Source organism: Montipora foliosa, chromosome 5 (assembly GCF_036669935.1).
Source record: "Montipora foliosa isolate CH-2021 chromosome 5, ASM3666993v2, whole genome shotgun sequence".
Taxonomy (NCBI): domain Eukaryota; kingdom Metazoa; phylum Cnidaria; class Anthozoa; order Scleractinia; family Acroporidae; genus Montipora; species Montipora foliosa.
The window spans coordinates 46,719,925-46,734,924 of NC_090873.1; the positions used below are offsets into that span (position 1 = coordinate 46,719,925).

The 15,000-nt window shown below is 36.8% G+C and overlaps 1 protein-coding gene across 1 annotated transcript in view; it reads left to right on the forward strand.

Moving 5' to 3' along the window:
- LOC138004485 (uncharacterized) overlaps positions 1-8,460 on the forward strand; it is a 15,712-nt gene extending 7,252 nt beyond the window's left edge. The window contains exons 2-4 of the mRNA XM_068851014.1: positions 2,073-2,287; positions 6,977-7,123; positions 7,227-8,460. Coding sequence (XP_068707115.1) covers positions 2,101-2,287; positions 6,977-7,123; positions 7,227-7,255 — 363 coding nt within the window. The 5' untranslated portion in view covers positions 2,073-2,100 and the 3' untranslated portion in view covers positions 7,256-8,460. The remainder of the gene's footprint in view (positions 1-2,072; positions 2,288-6,976; positions 7,124-7,226) is intronic.
- Positions 8,461-15,000: the final 6,540 nt, after the last annotated feature.

Consider the following 15,000-nt stretch of genomic DNA (forward strand, 5'->3'; position numbering starts at 1 on the left):
TGTTCCTATCCTGGTTTATGTCGTTGCGTCACCTGTGTAAGCCAGGACAGGAACATACACAAGGGCAATCGCAATCACCATGTGCTTATGCTTATCGTATGTGTAAACAATCTTGTGTTTATCCTTACACTTGTGCTTATGCTTGCGTCGTACGTGTAACCAGCCCTTAGGGCCAAGCCCTTTGCCTCTCCTCTCTCGCTTCCCTGTGCAGCGCCCCCACTCCACCCACGTACTCTGTGCCTGCGATCGTGAATTAATCACTGCGAAAATCCATAAGCTATAAATACAATATCACACACATAACATGGCATGGTAGGTATTGTTTACCTGCTCGAGCAAGGAGAAGTGTTGACTCGTTTAGTACCTCAAAGTCGTCGCTGATAGGTGTCCTTTTACGTCTCTATCGCAGTCTCGGATAGAAACACATTCATTGTTTGTGGGGTAATCTGTACTCGCGCCACAAGGACCACCAACAAGTTTAGAAAACCCACAGAGAGCCATATCCTCGTAAAGGTTTAGTTACACAGGTTAAATAGCTTAGGATTTGCTGCGCTGATCATAACACGGGTTGAAACAGCGCAAACGTATACGTAGCTGTAGAAATTAACAGTTCCCAGGCATATCGTGGGAAAAATCGATTATTTACATTTCCATTTGCCAAAATACCTCGGCGGGAAAATGAATGACTGGAAAAGTATTCAGGAATCACCACCTAGAATACCGCTCCGCTGAAACATCAGGAAACAATCGCTAAAATTCATTGCATTTGGAGTAAGATTTTTTATTTTATTTTCTGGATTCGAAAAAAAGTTGACATGTCATGCATATCTAATTTAACACGGCTGGGAAATCAATGAAACCTTTAAAATCACCAAATACAAATATACAAGACCTCAAATATTACATTCTTGTAAATCCTCAACTCCAAGAAACCTAGCAAGTTAATAGCAAAAGTAGAAAGTATTGACAATGGAAATCTCACCAAATGCAAATTAAAATGTCATGCAAGCACTGTCACGCGCTAATGTTAGTTCCCCAAAAAAGCTTCAATTGCAGAATTTATCAGGATAATCCAAGGTACGAGAGAGAACATTACTTTTCTTGGCTATGGCTTTCTAACAAAAAAAAATGGTTTAAGAAATTTTCAAACAAATCAGGGAAAGTAGTATTAAAAAATATCCTTCACGACACGCAGTAGAATTTGAACAGCGCGGTATGCAGAAAGACTGAAAATGGCATGGACGTTTGATTCTCCCAACAAGAGAATATTCACGGGCCGCCGGTAAAATTTTTGTATGTTTGTAATGAAAGGTTAAGAATCCCTAGAAAGTATTTTTATCGAAAAAACGATGCGCACCAGCTGAGATTTTTACCCTGGGATTTAGAGTAAAATTTAAGCGAAACGACCATGTTTTAAAGGAGGTTCATGTGAGGGCCCCTAAATTGTTTGGAAAAGGGAAAGAAAAATATCCACTATGGATTTTTAGCAGGTCAGATGGTGTACTTTTACGAGATATAAAAGATAGTTTCCCTTTTTTCATGTTCTTGCTTTGCGAGGCTGCTGAACATTCACTCTGGCTCCGAGCCCCATCTTGGCAAAATCAGACAAAGCTTAATTTCTCGAAAAATAAAATTCGCTGAAAATTTTTAACTCCATTTTCGAAAATACTTTTATATAGGGAATCTTTTAATGAAATAAAATGGAGGTCGATTTTTTCGAACTGTCGGACGATGTTTGATATTTACAGGCATCGGCTCTTAATTAAAAAAGCTAGGTTCAGTCCAAAACTATGTCCCCATTAATTAATTAATTTAATTAATTTAAAGAGAAAAAAAAAACTTTTGTTTGAGTAATGAGTACATTATTTGTTTTATTTTGTTTTGTTTTGTTTCCTGTTTATCTGTTTGGTTTGTCTTTGTTTTTGTTTTTTGTGTACATATGTTTTGATTCATGTTTATTTTAATTAATAATAAAGAATAAATTATGGATATCCTTCAAATTTAATTTTTTTTATCTAAAAAGAGGATATTTCTAAAAATAAAATTAGGGTTTTGCGTTTTACAATTATCAGAATCCAAAAAAAAAAGAGGAGAGAGGAGATGGCACGAAAACGAAAATGGGGTAGTACCGTTGCGACTTGTGGCGGTGAAAGGCAGAAGAAACATGGTCGTCGTCGAGCATTTCGAGCCCCAAGAACTTTAAAGTGTGAATTTTGCCCCAAAATGTTTGCTGGATCCAAGAACAGAGGGCAACATAAAAAAGATAAACACAGAAGAAGAAATTCAGGTAGTAGTAAAATCTAAATATGTGTCATAGGTGTGCGGTGGTGATTAAGTGATTAGAAATTTTAATTTAATGGGTCTCGAGCATCTGTTTTTTTTGTTTTGTCAAAAAAAAAAATTTCACGACGATCTTTAAAAAAACATAATGGTATCTGTGGGCGAGACGATCGTGCCGCAAGAACAGCAGCAGAGTTATTCGTGCGATCTCTGTTCCCAAAGTTTTGAACGCCGAGATCACCGCAACGAACACCGATGGTTCGAGCGCGCGGATTGAAGATATCCTTGTCCGTGGTGCGACATGGCTTCTGCCGAAAAGAAACAGCGACAAGAACATCAAAAACGAGAACACCTTACTCCGCGCTACCCGTGTGATCAGTGCGACAAGACGTTTTCTTTACCATGGAACAGAGATCGACATCGAAAGTGGTATCACGAATTGAAAGGTCAGAGGTACGCCTGCGACCAGTGTGACCAGACGTTTGCCACGCCGAGCTACAGAGATAAACATCGAAAGTTTCAACACGAACGCCAAGGCCAGAGATACCCCTGCGACCTGTGCGACAAGACGTTTGCCTCTCCACAAAGCAGAACCCAACATCGGAAGAGGTATCACGAACGACAAGATCAGAGATACCCATGCGATCAATGCGATAAGACATTTTCCATGCCAGATCACAGAAATCGACATCGAAAGTGGAAACACCAACGAAAAGGTCAGAGATATCCGTGCGACCTCTGTGACCAGACGTTTGCCTATCCGGTAAGCAGAGATCGACATCGAAAGTGGAAACACGAACGAAAAGGTCAGAGGTATCCGTATGATCTATGCGATAAGACGTTTGCCACTCCCGATAGCAGAACCCCTTCACCGAAAGTACCAACACGAATACAAAGACCAAAGTTACCACTGCGATCTATGCCACAAGACGTTTGCCTCTCCACAAAGCAGAACCCAACATCGAAAGTGGTATCACGAACGAAAAGGACAGAGATATCCGTGCGATCTATGCGGCAAGACCTTTGCTTACCCAAACAACAGAGATAAACATCGAAAGTGGAAACACGAACGAAAAGGTCAGAGATATCCGTGTGATTTGTGCTACAAGACGTTTTCCACCCCGGGATACAGAGATAAACATCGAGAGTTGTATCACGAACAGAAAGGCCAGAGATATCCGTGTGATTTGTGCCACAAGACGTTTGCCACACCGAGCTACAGAGATAAACATCGAAAGTACCGACACGAACGAAAAGGTCAAAGATATCCCTGCGATCTGTGCGACAAGACCTTTTCTTTACCGGCAGACAAAGATCAACATCGAAAGTGGAAACACGAACACCAAGGCCAGAAATACCTCTGCCATCTGTGCGCCAAGACCTTTTCTTTACCGGGCAACAGAGATCGACACCGAAAGTATCAACACGAACGAAAAGGCCAGAGGTACCCGTGCGATTTATGCGACAAGATGTTTGCCACACCGGGAAACAGAGATGTGCATCGAAAAATCATCCATAAAAAAGGTTTAAATCAGATTTTTTTTGAGTTCTTACTATATAAAACTACCCAAAATCATTTATTATCATAACAAAAATTTGAAAAACACTTAAAGTGGTACTACGCCCCAAAAAAACAATTCTTTTTTTTTCTTTGGATTTCAAAACTATGTTAACTAAACACTAACTGACCCAAGTTTTAAGTTCTGATTTAAAAAGACACCTGTTTATTTTAACTGGAATTTTCTTATTTATTGGTCCGCCATTACTAACTTTAAAATCTTGAGAGAGCTGGGTCGAGGAGAAAATGACGTCAAAGACTCACTAGTTTAAGAATGCAATGTGTGTGTACGTGGCCGAATTAATATGCAGCACGGGAGTTTCGGGCTTTCAGACTTTTAAACCCGTGTTTTGCATATGTAATAAATTGCGTGTACACGCTGAAAATTTAAGCTAGTGAGTAAATGACGTCATTTTCTCTAGATCCAACCCTCTGAGGTCCAATCGGCCAGTTTTGAACGTGAGTAATGGCGGACCGTGAAATCCAAAACTTACACTCAAAATAAACAGCCTTTGGATAAAACTCAAAGCTCAAAATTTTGCCAGTTAGGTGTTAAGCAAACACTCTTTCAAAATCTGACTGGCTGGCTGTTGATTAAAATTTATTTTTGACGGGGGTTTTAAGTTGTTTGGGTTAGGGTTAGAACAACCAACATGTCGTCGTCGGACCAGGAGAGCGTGGCGCCGTTACAGAATTCTTTTTTTGGTTGCGATCTCTGTCCTCAAAGTTTTGAGCGACGAGATCATCGCAACGAGCACCGATGGTTCGAGCACGCGGATCGAAGACATCCTTGTCCGTGGTGCGATCGAGCTTTTACCAGAAAGCACCAACGAGATCGACATCAAAAACGAGAACACCCTCATCCGCGTTACCCCTGTGATCTATGCCACAAGACCTTTACCACACCGGGAAACAGAGATCAGCATCGAAAGTACCAACACGAATTCCAAGACCAGAGATACCCGTGCGAATTGTGCAACAAGACCTTTTCCATTCCGGGAAACAGAGATCGACATCGGAAGTACCAACACGAACGCAAAGGTCAACAGAGATATTCTTGCGATTTATGCGACAAGACCTTTAGTGATCCATGGAGCAGAACTCGACATCGAAAGTTAAAACACGAACGAAAAGACCAGAGGTATCCCTGCCATTTGTACGACAAAACCTTTTCTTTACCGGGCAACAGAGATAATCATCAAAAGTGGTATCACGAACGAAAAGACCAGAGATACCCTTGCCAGTTGTGCGACAAGACCTTTTCCACGTCGGGACATAGAACGGTTCATCAAAAGTCCAAACACGCAGGTCAAAGATATCCGTGTCCGTACTGCCATAAGACGTTTTCTACATTGGGACATAGAGATTGACATCGAAGGAACATCAACGACAAGAACACCCTCATCCGCGCTACCCGTGCCAGCTGTGCGACAAGACGTTTTTTACATGGGGAGACAGAGATCGACATCGAAGATTAAAACACGAACAAAGAGGGCAGAGAAAAAAAATAGGGCTCCCACAATAACAAAAAAATTTTTTAAGTGCCATTTTTTTTATCTATTATTTTTTGCAGGGTTAATGGGTTGACAATTTGTCGCCCCTGTGATGGTTAAAATTTATTTTTGATAGGGGGTTTAGTTAGTTTTGGATTAAAACAGCCAATATGTCGGCGTCGGATGAGAGCGAAAGCGTGGCGAAGAATTCTTTTTTTGGTTGCGATCTGTGTTCCCAAACTTTTGATCGACGAGATCATCGCAACGAGCACCGATGGTTTGAACACGCGGATCGAAGATATCCTTGTCAATGGTGCGATGAAACCTTTACCGAGAAGACCCAGCGACAAGAACACCAACGACTAGAACACCCTAATCCGCGCTACCCCTGCGGGCTCTGCGACCAGACGTTTTCCACGTTGGGACACAAAAATTGACCTCGAAAGTTTCAACACAAACGAAAAGGTCAGAGATACCCATGTGATCTGTGCGACAAAACCTTTTCCACCCTGGGAGACAGAGATCGCCATCGAAAGTGGAAACACGAATTAAAAGGCCAGAGGTACCCCTGCCACTTATGCGATCAGACGTTTGCCTGTACGAGAAGTAGAGCCATACATCGAAAGTATCAACACGAACGCCAAGGTCAGAGATACCCATGTGATTTGTGCGACAAAACCTTTTCCACCCCGGGAGACAGATCGTCATCGAAAGTGGAAACACGAATTAAAAGGCCAGAGGTACCCCTGCCACTTATGCGACCAGACGTTTGCCTCTACGAGAAGTAGAGCCATACATCGAAAGTATCAACACGAACGCCAAGGCCAGAGATGCCTGTGTGATCTATGCGACAAAACCTTTTCCACCCCAGGAGACGGAGATCGTCATCGAAAATCCAAACACGAATTAAAAGGCCAGAGGTACCCCTGCCATGTGTGTCAAAAGACATTTGCCACACCGGATAGCAGAGCTGTTCATCGAAAAGAGCAACATGAAGGAAAAGGCCAGAATTACCCCTGCCAGTGGTGCCACGAGACGTTTTCCAGAGCGGGAAACAGAAATCAGTATGAAAAGACCAAACACAAAGGCCAGAGGTACCCATGCCAGGAGTGCGACCAGACGTTTTCCTCAGCGGCATACAGAGATAAACATCAAAAGTGGAAACACGAATTGAAAGGCCAGAGGTATCCTTGCGACCTCTGTGACCAGACGTTTGCCACACCGACATACAAGATTGAGCATCGAAAATCCAAACACAAAGGCCAGAGATATCCTTGCCATTTATGCGGCAAGACGTTTTCTTTACCAAACAATATAGAAATAAACATCGAAAGTTGAAACACAAACGCCAAGCCCGTGCGACTTGTGCGACCAGACGTTTGCCTATCCGGAAAGCAGAACCCAACACCGAAAGTTAAAACATGAACGCCAAGGCCAGAGATACCCGTGTGACTTGTGCGACAAGACGTTTGCCACGCCATTGGGCAGAAATAAACATCAAAAAACCATCCATAAAGGTTTAATAAAAAACATTTACCACAAAAAAATATAAATATTATCATAATCGGGCAAGTGGTAAACAAAAAAAAATATGATTTTTTAATTGAAAAGGGGTTTTGGTCTTTATTTTGTTTTTGGTTTTTAGGAACTGTTACTACTACTGCAGCTGCTGCTGACACCACTACCACTAATACCCAACCATGTGTTCTGATCAAAAATGAATTTTTGGGGAATTGTGGTAAGGAGACCACGAGCAATCCTCTTTGGTACAAAGACGACGAACACCACTTCGGTAAGTTTTAATTTTAATAAAAAGTTTGCTTGCATCAGAATACAAAAAACTAAGTTCTTGTATAAAAATTTGAATTTTTTATTATTTGGTTGGTTTTTTATAGTGATAGTCAAAAAAGAAAAAGATGGTTAATTAACCGTGGTGGCGGCTAACTATGGCGGGGAGACAGAAAAACTGGATAGAAAGAGGGGTGCACAAATTTGGATTTGACGATAGTAAGAGTAGAAGTATTTTACTGTTTGTTTTTTGGTATTTTTTTGATTTGTTGCGGTGAATGTTTTTGGTTGTAGTAGTTAAAAAGTATCCATATTTATTATGTTTTGTGGTTTTTTTCTCTCTTTCTTTCTCTCTCTCTTTTTTTTTAAATTCAAATGGTGGAATTTAAAAAAAAACCCTTTTATCAGTCGCAACGCTTACTCCTCAATTTTTTTTTCACCGGAAAGAGATTTTGTCGATTAAGCTTTGCGACCACGGGGTTTAAAATTATTTACCCCATTTTCATGAGAGTGAGAGACAAAGAACCACATTGTATTTTTGTTGCGGTATTGAAAAATATACTTATATGATAAAAAGCTTTATGGGTACTCTACTCTCTTAATGAAATATAAATGGCAATGTTTTTACAGCCAAGCTCCTTAAAAATCTTTTTTTTGCTAAAAAACACCCATTTTGTTTTAGTTTGTTTGATGCATAATTTAAAAATTACTCAGTGCATTTGCCTAAAAGTTTTTTTTTCATTTATTTGGTGACTCGATGACTCGATGACTCGATGCCGCCTGGTTAGAAAGTTTGATTGTGGTGTACTCATTGTTTTTGTTTGTGTTTTTGTGTTTTCAAATTTTCAAATGAAATTGTGATCGATGTTATATTTAAAATTAAATTTAACGAGTGAGCCGAGACATGTTTGAATGGACGATCAACTTGTTGTTTTCTTTTTTTTACTTTTTGTTGTAATTTTAATTATTGTCGTCTTGCTAAGAAAGATGTGTAATTAGATGGTGATCTTGGTTGTTTGTGTGTGATACACTTTTTTTTCCGTCATGGTGTAACCATGAACGGTTCAGATTTGTTTTTTTTTTTTTTGGAGTTTGCTTAGTTCGATGATGAGTTGTTTCATTCAAACATATCCGTATCTTGAAATTTTTTGTTTAGAGTTTAATATACCTTGTTCTTAAATAAAGAAAAAAAATTTTTAGCGTTTTGTTATTGAGTGTAAGCAAGTTGACGACGATCTTTTGTAGCTCTTTTATTCAAGTAAAATGGAGTTGGTGACTATATAATATTTGTTTACTTTTTTCTTCTTTTGTTACACATTAATTAAAAAAAAATAAAAAAATAATCCCCTTTTTTTGTTGTTTGTTGGTTTTTCATCAGAGTTTTCTCCATCAAAAAAAGAGGACGACGACTAGACAACCGGCCGGGTGGCGATGCGAGTTTTTGAAATGAAAAAAAAAAAATGAAAACAAATTTAAAAAAGTTAATTTGGTAAAAAAAATAATTAACAAAAATGGCAGATGTTGCTGCGATCATCTGCGTTGATCGCAGTATTACCATGAGTCTCTCAGGTGCTCTGATCTCCAAAACTCAATTTCCACCTGACGTGATGTCTACAGTTGCCTTGTACGATCAATTTTGGTTTGACCAATGTGGTATCATGTGCGAAGCTTTTAATCGCGAAGTATTAGAAAAATTGTGGACTTGGCGTCACGAATGTCCCGACGATGCTTGTCTCGACGCCGTGTTCGGTTTGCATTCGACGTTGCAGAGACGATTTGAAACTTCTCGGAGTGACGGTTACTCAAATGTTTCCTAAAACAGTTTGCTGAAGATTGTGGTGTTTTTTTGGAGTCGCCAGCTCCAGATGGCAATGATCGAGTGTGGATTAAAAGAGAAGGCAGTGGTTTGGTTGCTGTTTTTGCCAAGTTTCGAAATCACGACGAGTTGTTACCTTCTTTACTTACTCGAATTTTTAATGTTTGGTGGAAACAGCCGGAGGACTTGCCGCCAGAAATACAACGTTGGTTGTTTCTTTTGCAAGACGTCATTCCCACAATGCACACAACACAGCAACAAACACAACAGCGGCTACTACAGAAAGAGAAGGTTGGTGGTGACTGCTGCTCTGCTGATGTCGAAGTCGACAACGAATGAACAAAAAATTTTTTGTTTTCAGTCAAAAAGTCATTATTATCTATTACAATTTATTTTTTTCGTTGCTTTAGTCTGTTATATCATCGTTGATTTTTGATTTTTGATCTTATTTTTTATTTTGTATTATTATTACACTGAACATGTATGTTGTTGTGTATGTAGATTTCTCTCACGTGCCTGTTGTATTTTTTTTTGGTTTTTGACAAGGTGTGGTCGACAAAAAAAAAAAAGGCCCAGATCATTCAAAAAAAAAGCACGACCTCGTGTGACGCAACCATCGTTTTTTTTTTTGTCTGATTGGAGAATTTTTTCTGCGGTGGTAGCGTCGGAGAGTTTGTTTGGCCGGCCAATATACACAAGGGATTGTGGGTAGTAAATTTTAAAATCTCGTCAAAATGGTTGTTGTTATTATTCATCTTAATTAAGGTATGGGTTTAGGGTTATTAAATTGGTGGGGAATTGTTCGGCACGTTTGAGACCACTTTCGTGCATGTAACTGTAGAAGAGAGATCTCGTCACGTGTGCTTTTTCAAAGTCGATCGTGGTTCTTAAAATTATCTCTTGGACCATTCTTCCTCTCTTTTTTTTCTTTTTTAATTAAAAAAAAAAAAGGGTCATCGATTTATAAAATCGACCAGTTTTTATAAAAAAATTTTTTTTTTTTAAAGATGAAGTCATCTCTGCGAGTTAGTTGGTAAAGTTTCCAATTTTGCGGTTGTCACCTATTTTATTGCCAGGTTGTTGTATCTCTTGTTGATCATCGATAAGTTTGTTTGCTTTTTGGAGAACGCCTTGTTTTTTAATTATTTAATTAACTTATTTAGTGCTAAGATGCTTTGATTTGTCGTATACATTAAAAAAAATTTTTAAGTTTGATTGTGTATACACGCAGATTTTTTTTTTTATCACAAATCGTAGATAGGCTACATCATCATATATGATTTTTTCGTCATCATAGCTTGTGTTTTTTCTTTGTTTTGTGAGTATCGTTTTTAATTAAATTTGCTGATGTTTTTGTTTTGTTTTTTTTTTGTATATTTTCCATCACTTAGGATCATTTTTTATTTGTCTTGTATATACAATTATTAGTTTACTTTGACTTTTGATCATCGTTGTCTGTGACTACAATGAGAGCAGTTTTAATTAATGGTCAAAAAACATCCCGATTACAAAACAATTTTTTTTTCCTCCAAACAAAACAAAATAAGCACAACGCTACACATGTGGTTAATTAATAGTATGCCGAGATCGCATTAGGTAAGTTTTAATCACTTCGTCAGTGCGTTATTTATTTTTACTTGCATGTTTGTTATTTTTTTTATTTCCGTCATTTATTTATGTATTTGATGTTTTTACATCTTAGTTTCTAAGGCACCACTCTATACTGGAGTCATGTGTCAAGAACGCATTAAGTTTTTTCAAAATGAGTCACCCTTTTTCGTTTATTCACTCTTGACAATCTGTTCCAATCTGTTCCTCCATTGTATTATTATACTCGTGATTTGTCTATTCTGTACAAAAAATGTTTCTTTTATCTGTTCCATTGTAGAATTTTTTTTTGTTAACTTATCATGCCTGTGCAAGTTTTATCTATTCCATTTTTGTTTTTTAGCTTTTTTTAAAGAAAAATTTTTTGTAAACACCCTCAAAACGTTTTTTCTTTGTTATTAATATCGTCGAAAACATTAAAAAACTGTTTTTGGTGGTGTCATATTAATTTCAAAAATTAATTTAAAAAAAAATAAAACAAATTAATTTTAAAAAAAAGTTATTGTTGTGATTGTTTGTTGTTTTTTAGCTAACTAACATCTGTCAAAACATGATGAAAAAACAATACAAATAGCACCAGATACTTTGAGTTTGTTGTTGTCTGTCATCGTTGACCAAAGAGCATCTCACTTCTTTTCACGACCAAATTTACTATTAGAGAAAATCATCATCGAGGTAAGTATTTTTTTATAAACCTTAAGACAAGGAATGGGTTACTTATTTTGAAAATCTCAGGGTTTTCAATTTCAGATAAATTCAAACATAAGTTTGTTTTTCTCAAATTAAAACATGAACTCGCTCACAAATGGTACCACGCTCTCCTTTCAAAGAAAAAAAGTGATTGTCAGTCGCTCGTGTTTTGGGTTAGTAGTTTTGTGAAAATTTTTTATTTAATTTGTGCTATGTCGTTGCAATATATTTTTTCTTTAAATCGCATTCAAAGTTTATCCTCATTGCGTCTTTCGATTCTAAATTTTTTTGTAAACGTTAGTCATGTGGCGGTGAATTTGATCGAGCCAAAAAGTTTTTTAGTTTTATCACAAGAGTGTTTTTTTTTTTTTTTTTTGATGTGTACTTTTTTTGATGTGAAAACGTAAATCGTAAATATAACAATTTTTTTTTTTTGGAAAAAAATTTGAGTCCATATTACTTTGATGAATTATTAAATGTGGCTAAGGTCGTAGCCCACGATCATGTTAGTTATTACAACAATTACACATTCGTATTTTTTTCATGTGTGTCTTCACCAGTTTGCAAAATTCTAAAAAAAGACCATAATAGTTTGCAACCTCGTTCCCAGGGTCTCTCTTCTCTGCTTCCATTGTCGTTGAGAAAAGACGACAATGGAGGCAGAGAAGAGAGACCCTGGGAACGAGGTTGAATAGTCTGGTGGTTGGTTTTAAATTTCTTTATTTTTTGTTTATTAAATATAGGAGATATTTGCAAATTATTCGCAACGTTGATGTCGATTAAAAATCAAATATGGAATGGGTTCTTGAAAAAATTATCGACGATGATTTACTACTAACTGATGAATAAATTTTTTTTTGGAAATCTTTATCCATGCGTGTAAAATTATTTTTTGTAGACCGTTCAAATTTTCCTTGCTACATGCACTTTACATTTTTCATTATATTCTTATAAATTAAATTGTTCACTCTAATAGTAGTGTTACAACAGTCAGCAAGCAACCATCTTAGGGTCATGTCGTCCTAATCGAATTAAAAAAAACTGTAGAGAGTAGTACATTATTGTTTTTGTTATAGTTGTCTTGTGATTAGACTTTTTTTTCGGTACAAATTGATTGATAGGCATACTCCATCATGATGTTTTTTTTTTCCGCATAAATGTACATGCCAAGATCAGATCGAATCCAATCAGTTTGTTTTTTTTTTGGTTTTGTTTTTGTCAGTGGAACCATAAGGTAAACCATTCTGTTTTCTTTTTTTTTTCAACTAAATTTCATATGAAAACCGACCGAATAATTTTTTTTTAAAATGACCTGCATCCATGATATCGCGGCTAGGTAAGCGGGGTGTAAATTGCAAAGTTACCATAGGTCCAACGAAAAAAATTAGTGCCTTGAGTCGCTTTGTTTGGGTTGTTTAAAGTTAATTGTTTCATGGTTTGAAAATTAATCTCATCACCTGCACCCACATTTTCAATAGTTCCACCTACTGTAAGCACAAAATGGGCATTGGTGCCTTGTTGTTGTTGCAATAATACGATCGGTTGAAAATCATAACCATCAAAGAAACGTTTTAATCCTCCCATTTTGGTGTAATAAGAAATACGGTATTCTTTTTCTAAATAGTTTAATACAGAAGAAAAGAGAGGAGGCTGCTGGTTGCTTGTCTAGGCTGATAACGCGGTAAATAATCGGTATTAAATAAATTTCCAAAACACTCAAGTTTAACATCTTCATGAAATTCATCTTGTAGTAGTTTCTTTTTTTTCTGGCCCTTTTTCAATCAACTTACTTCACATATTCACAAATACATCAAGTCAAAGACCAACTATGACAGTATGTTATAGAATCGGGCCGGTTGATATTAATCCACTTCAACACGTTTCACAAAGCCACGTTTATTTGTTTTTTAATGCCTTCATCGATCAAACATTTTTTTTGGGGGGGATTCCCTAAAAAATACAATGTTGACGTCGTCGTAAAATCGAATGTGTGTGTGTGTTTTTTTTTTGTTGACTTGGAAGAGAAAATTTTTCTCCTCGCAACATCGCTGACCATCTCTGTTTGCTCTAAGACGACATTTAGATTTGTCACTGTTTTTGGTTTGGTGGTGGTATGTTGATCCGTTTGTTTGCAGTTTGTTGCTTACTATTTGTCATTTGATTAGTTGATGGGTAAGGAGGGTAAGATTCTAATTTGTTCTCGAGTTTTTTAGATCGACCACATGACGAGGATTAAGACTCTTTACTACTTTTTGTTTTTTTGTATATGTTCCTCTTACTTTCGTGCGTGCCAATTAGCATTCTTCGCACTTAAAAGTAAAAGTTTTTCCTTTGGTGAGTTCTTGTATTTAATTAATTATAATATACTAATTATAGTCTCTTTGATGAGTTCGTTTGTGACATTGTCAACTGTGCGATCGAACATTATGTTTGTAGCTCTTTTAGTAATCATGTAATAAAAATTTCGGTTTAATATGTCGATGAAGTAAGTTGGTACATCGTGGATGGGTGGATGGTGACTTCTGTTCGTTTTTGTTTTGAGTGGTCTCAGTTTTTTTAAGGTTCGTTACTATGTTGTGATGATCCTTGTTGTTCTTTTCTTTTTTGAAGCCGTGCCTTAATTAAATGGTTTTCCTCTTGTGCCTTTGAAACACAAACCTCGATTGGTTCACGCACATACTCACACATTTGTTTATTGTTGCGTAAAACAATTAATCAATCAACCATTTAATGAAGTTCTTCAATTAAATTTTCTCGAGTCTCTCTGTTTACTTTGAATCTTAAAAAATTACGATGTCGTTTCAAATAATGTTGGTAAAATTTCTTTCCAACAATCGATCGATACTTTTTTTCTTTTCTCCTTGGGGTTTTGACATTTGACATCTTTTAGTGGTGACGTGATTATTTTTTTTTCTCTAAAATCTGTACTGATAACCATCAGAACCGAGGAGGAGTTTTTTTTCTTTTGAAGTGACGTGAGTTTTATCGTCACGTAAAAATAAAAATGTTTTACTGTCTGGATCTTGATTTGTAACATTTTATTGAACTTCTCTCTCTGTGGTTTATGGTGTGATCACCCAAAATATTCTGATTGTTTTATTTTGAGAATAAAGTGAATGAGATGGATATTTAAAACCTCACAAATAGTACTTTCTTTTGACATTCAGTGGGGACTGTGGTTTCAGTTTTTGTTGAACTCTAGACTCGTTTTTTTTTTCATCTTATCTACTGTCTCTTAGTTTGTCTATCTTTTGTGTAATTCGCTTGCTGTATGATTTTTGATTACTTTTTTGTTTCTTCCAATCAATAGACTTGAGTGTGGAAGCTGCTTTCAATTCTCGGTCACGTCTCTGTGTGTCGACATGTAATTGAGCAAATGTACGATCCGCCGACGATTTTTATAATTGACATGTGACCAAAACATATGTTTAAGCAAGATCTACTGTCTCTTAATTTGTTTGTTTTTATTTGTCCATTCTACTATGTTTGACTAGGTTTTGTAATCCGCTTGTTGTACGATTTTTGGTTACTATTTTTGTTTGTTTTTTAGTTCGCGTGTGTATGGCTGTCAAGGCCACAAAGTAATATTCCTTACCAAATTTTCTGTCCTGTTAGTTAGAGAACTTCGTACCATGTTTTTATATTGAAATTTTATATTTTACTTTCCAGCTCATATCATATTATTTTATATTTTACTTTCCAGATGGCCTAACCTATTTCGAATATATAGTGAAAAAATAAGTGATACATTCCTTGTCTGTTTCTAT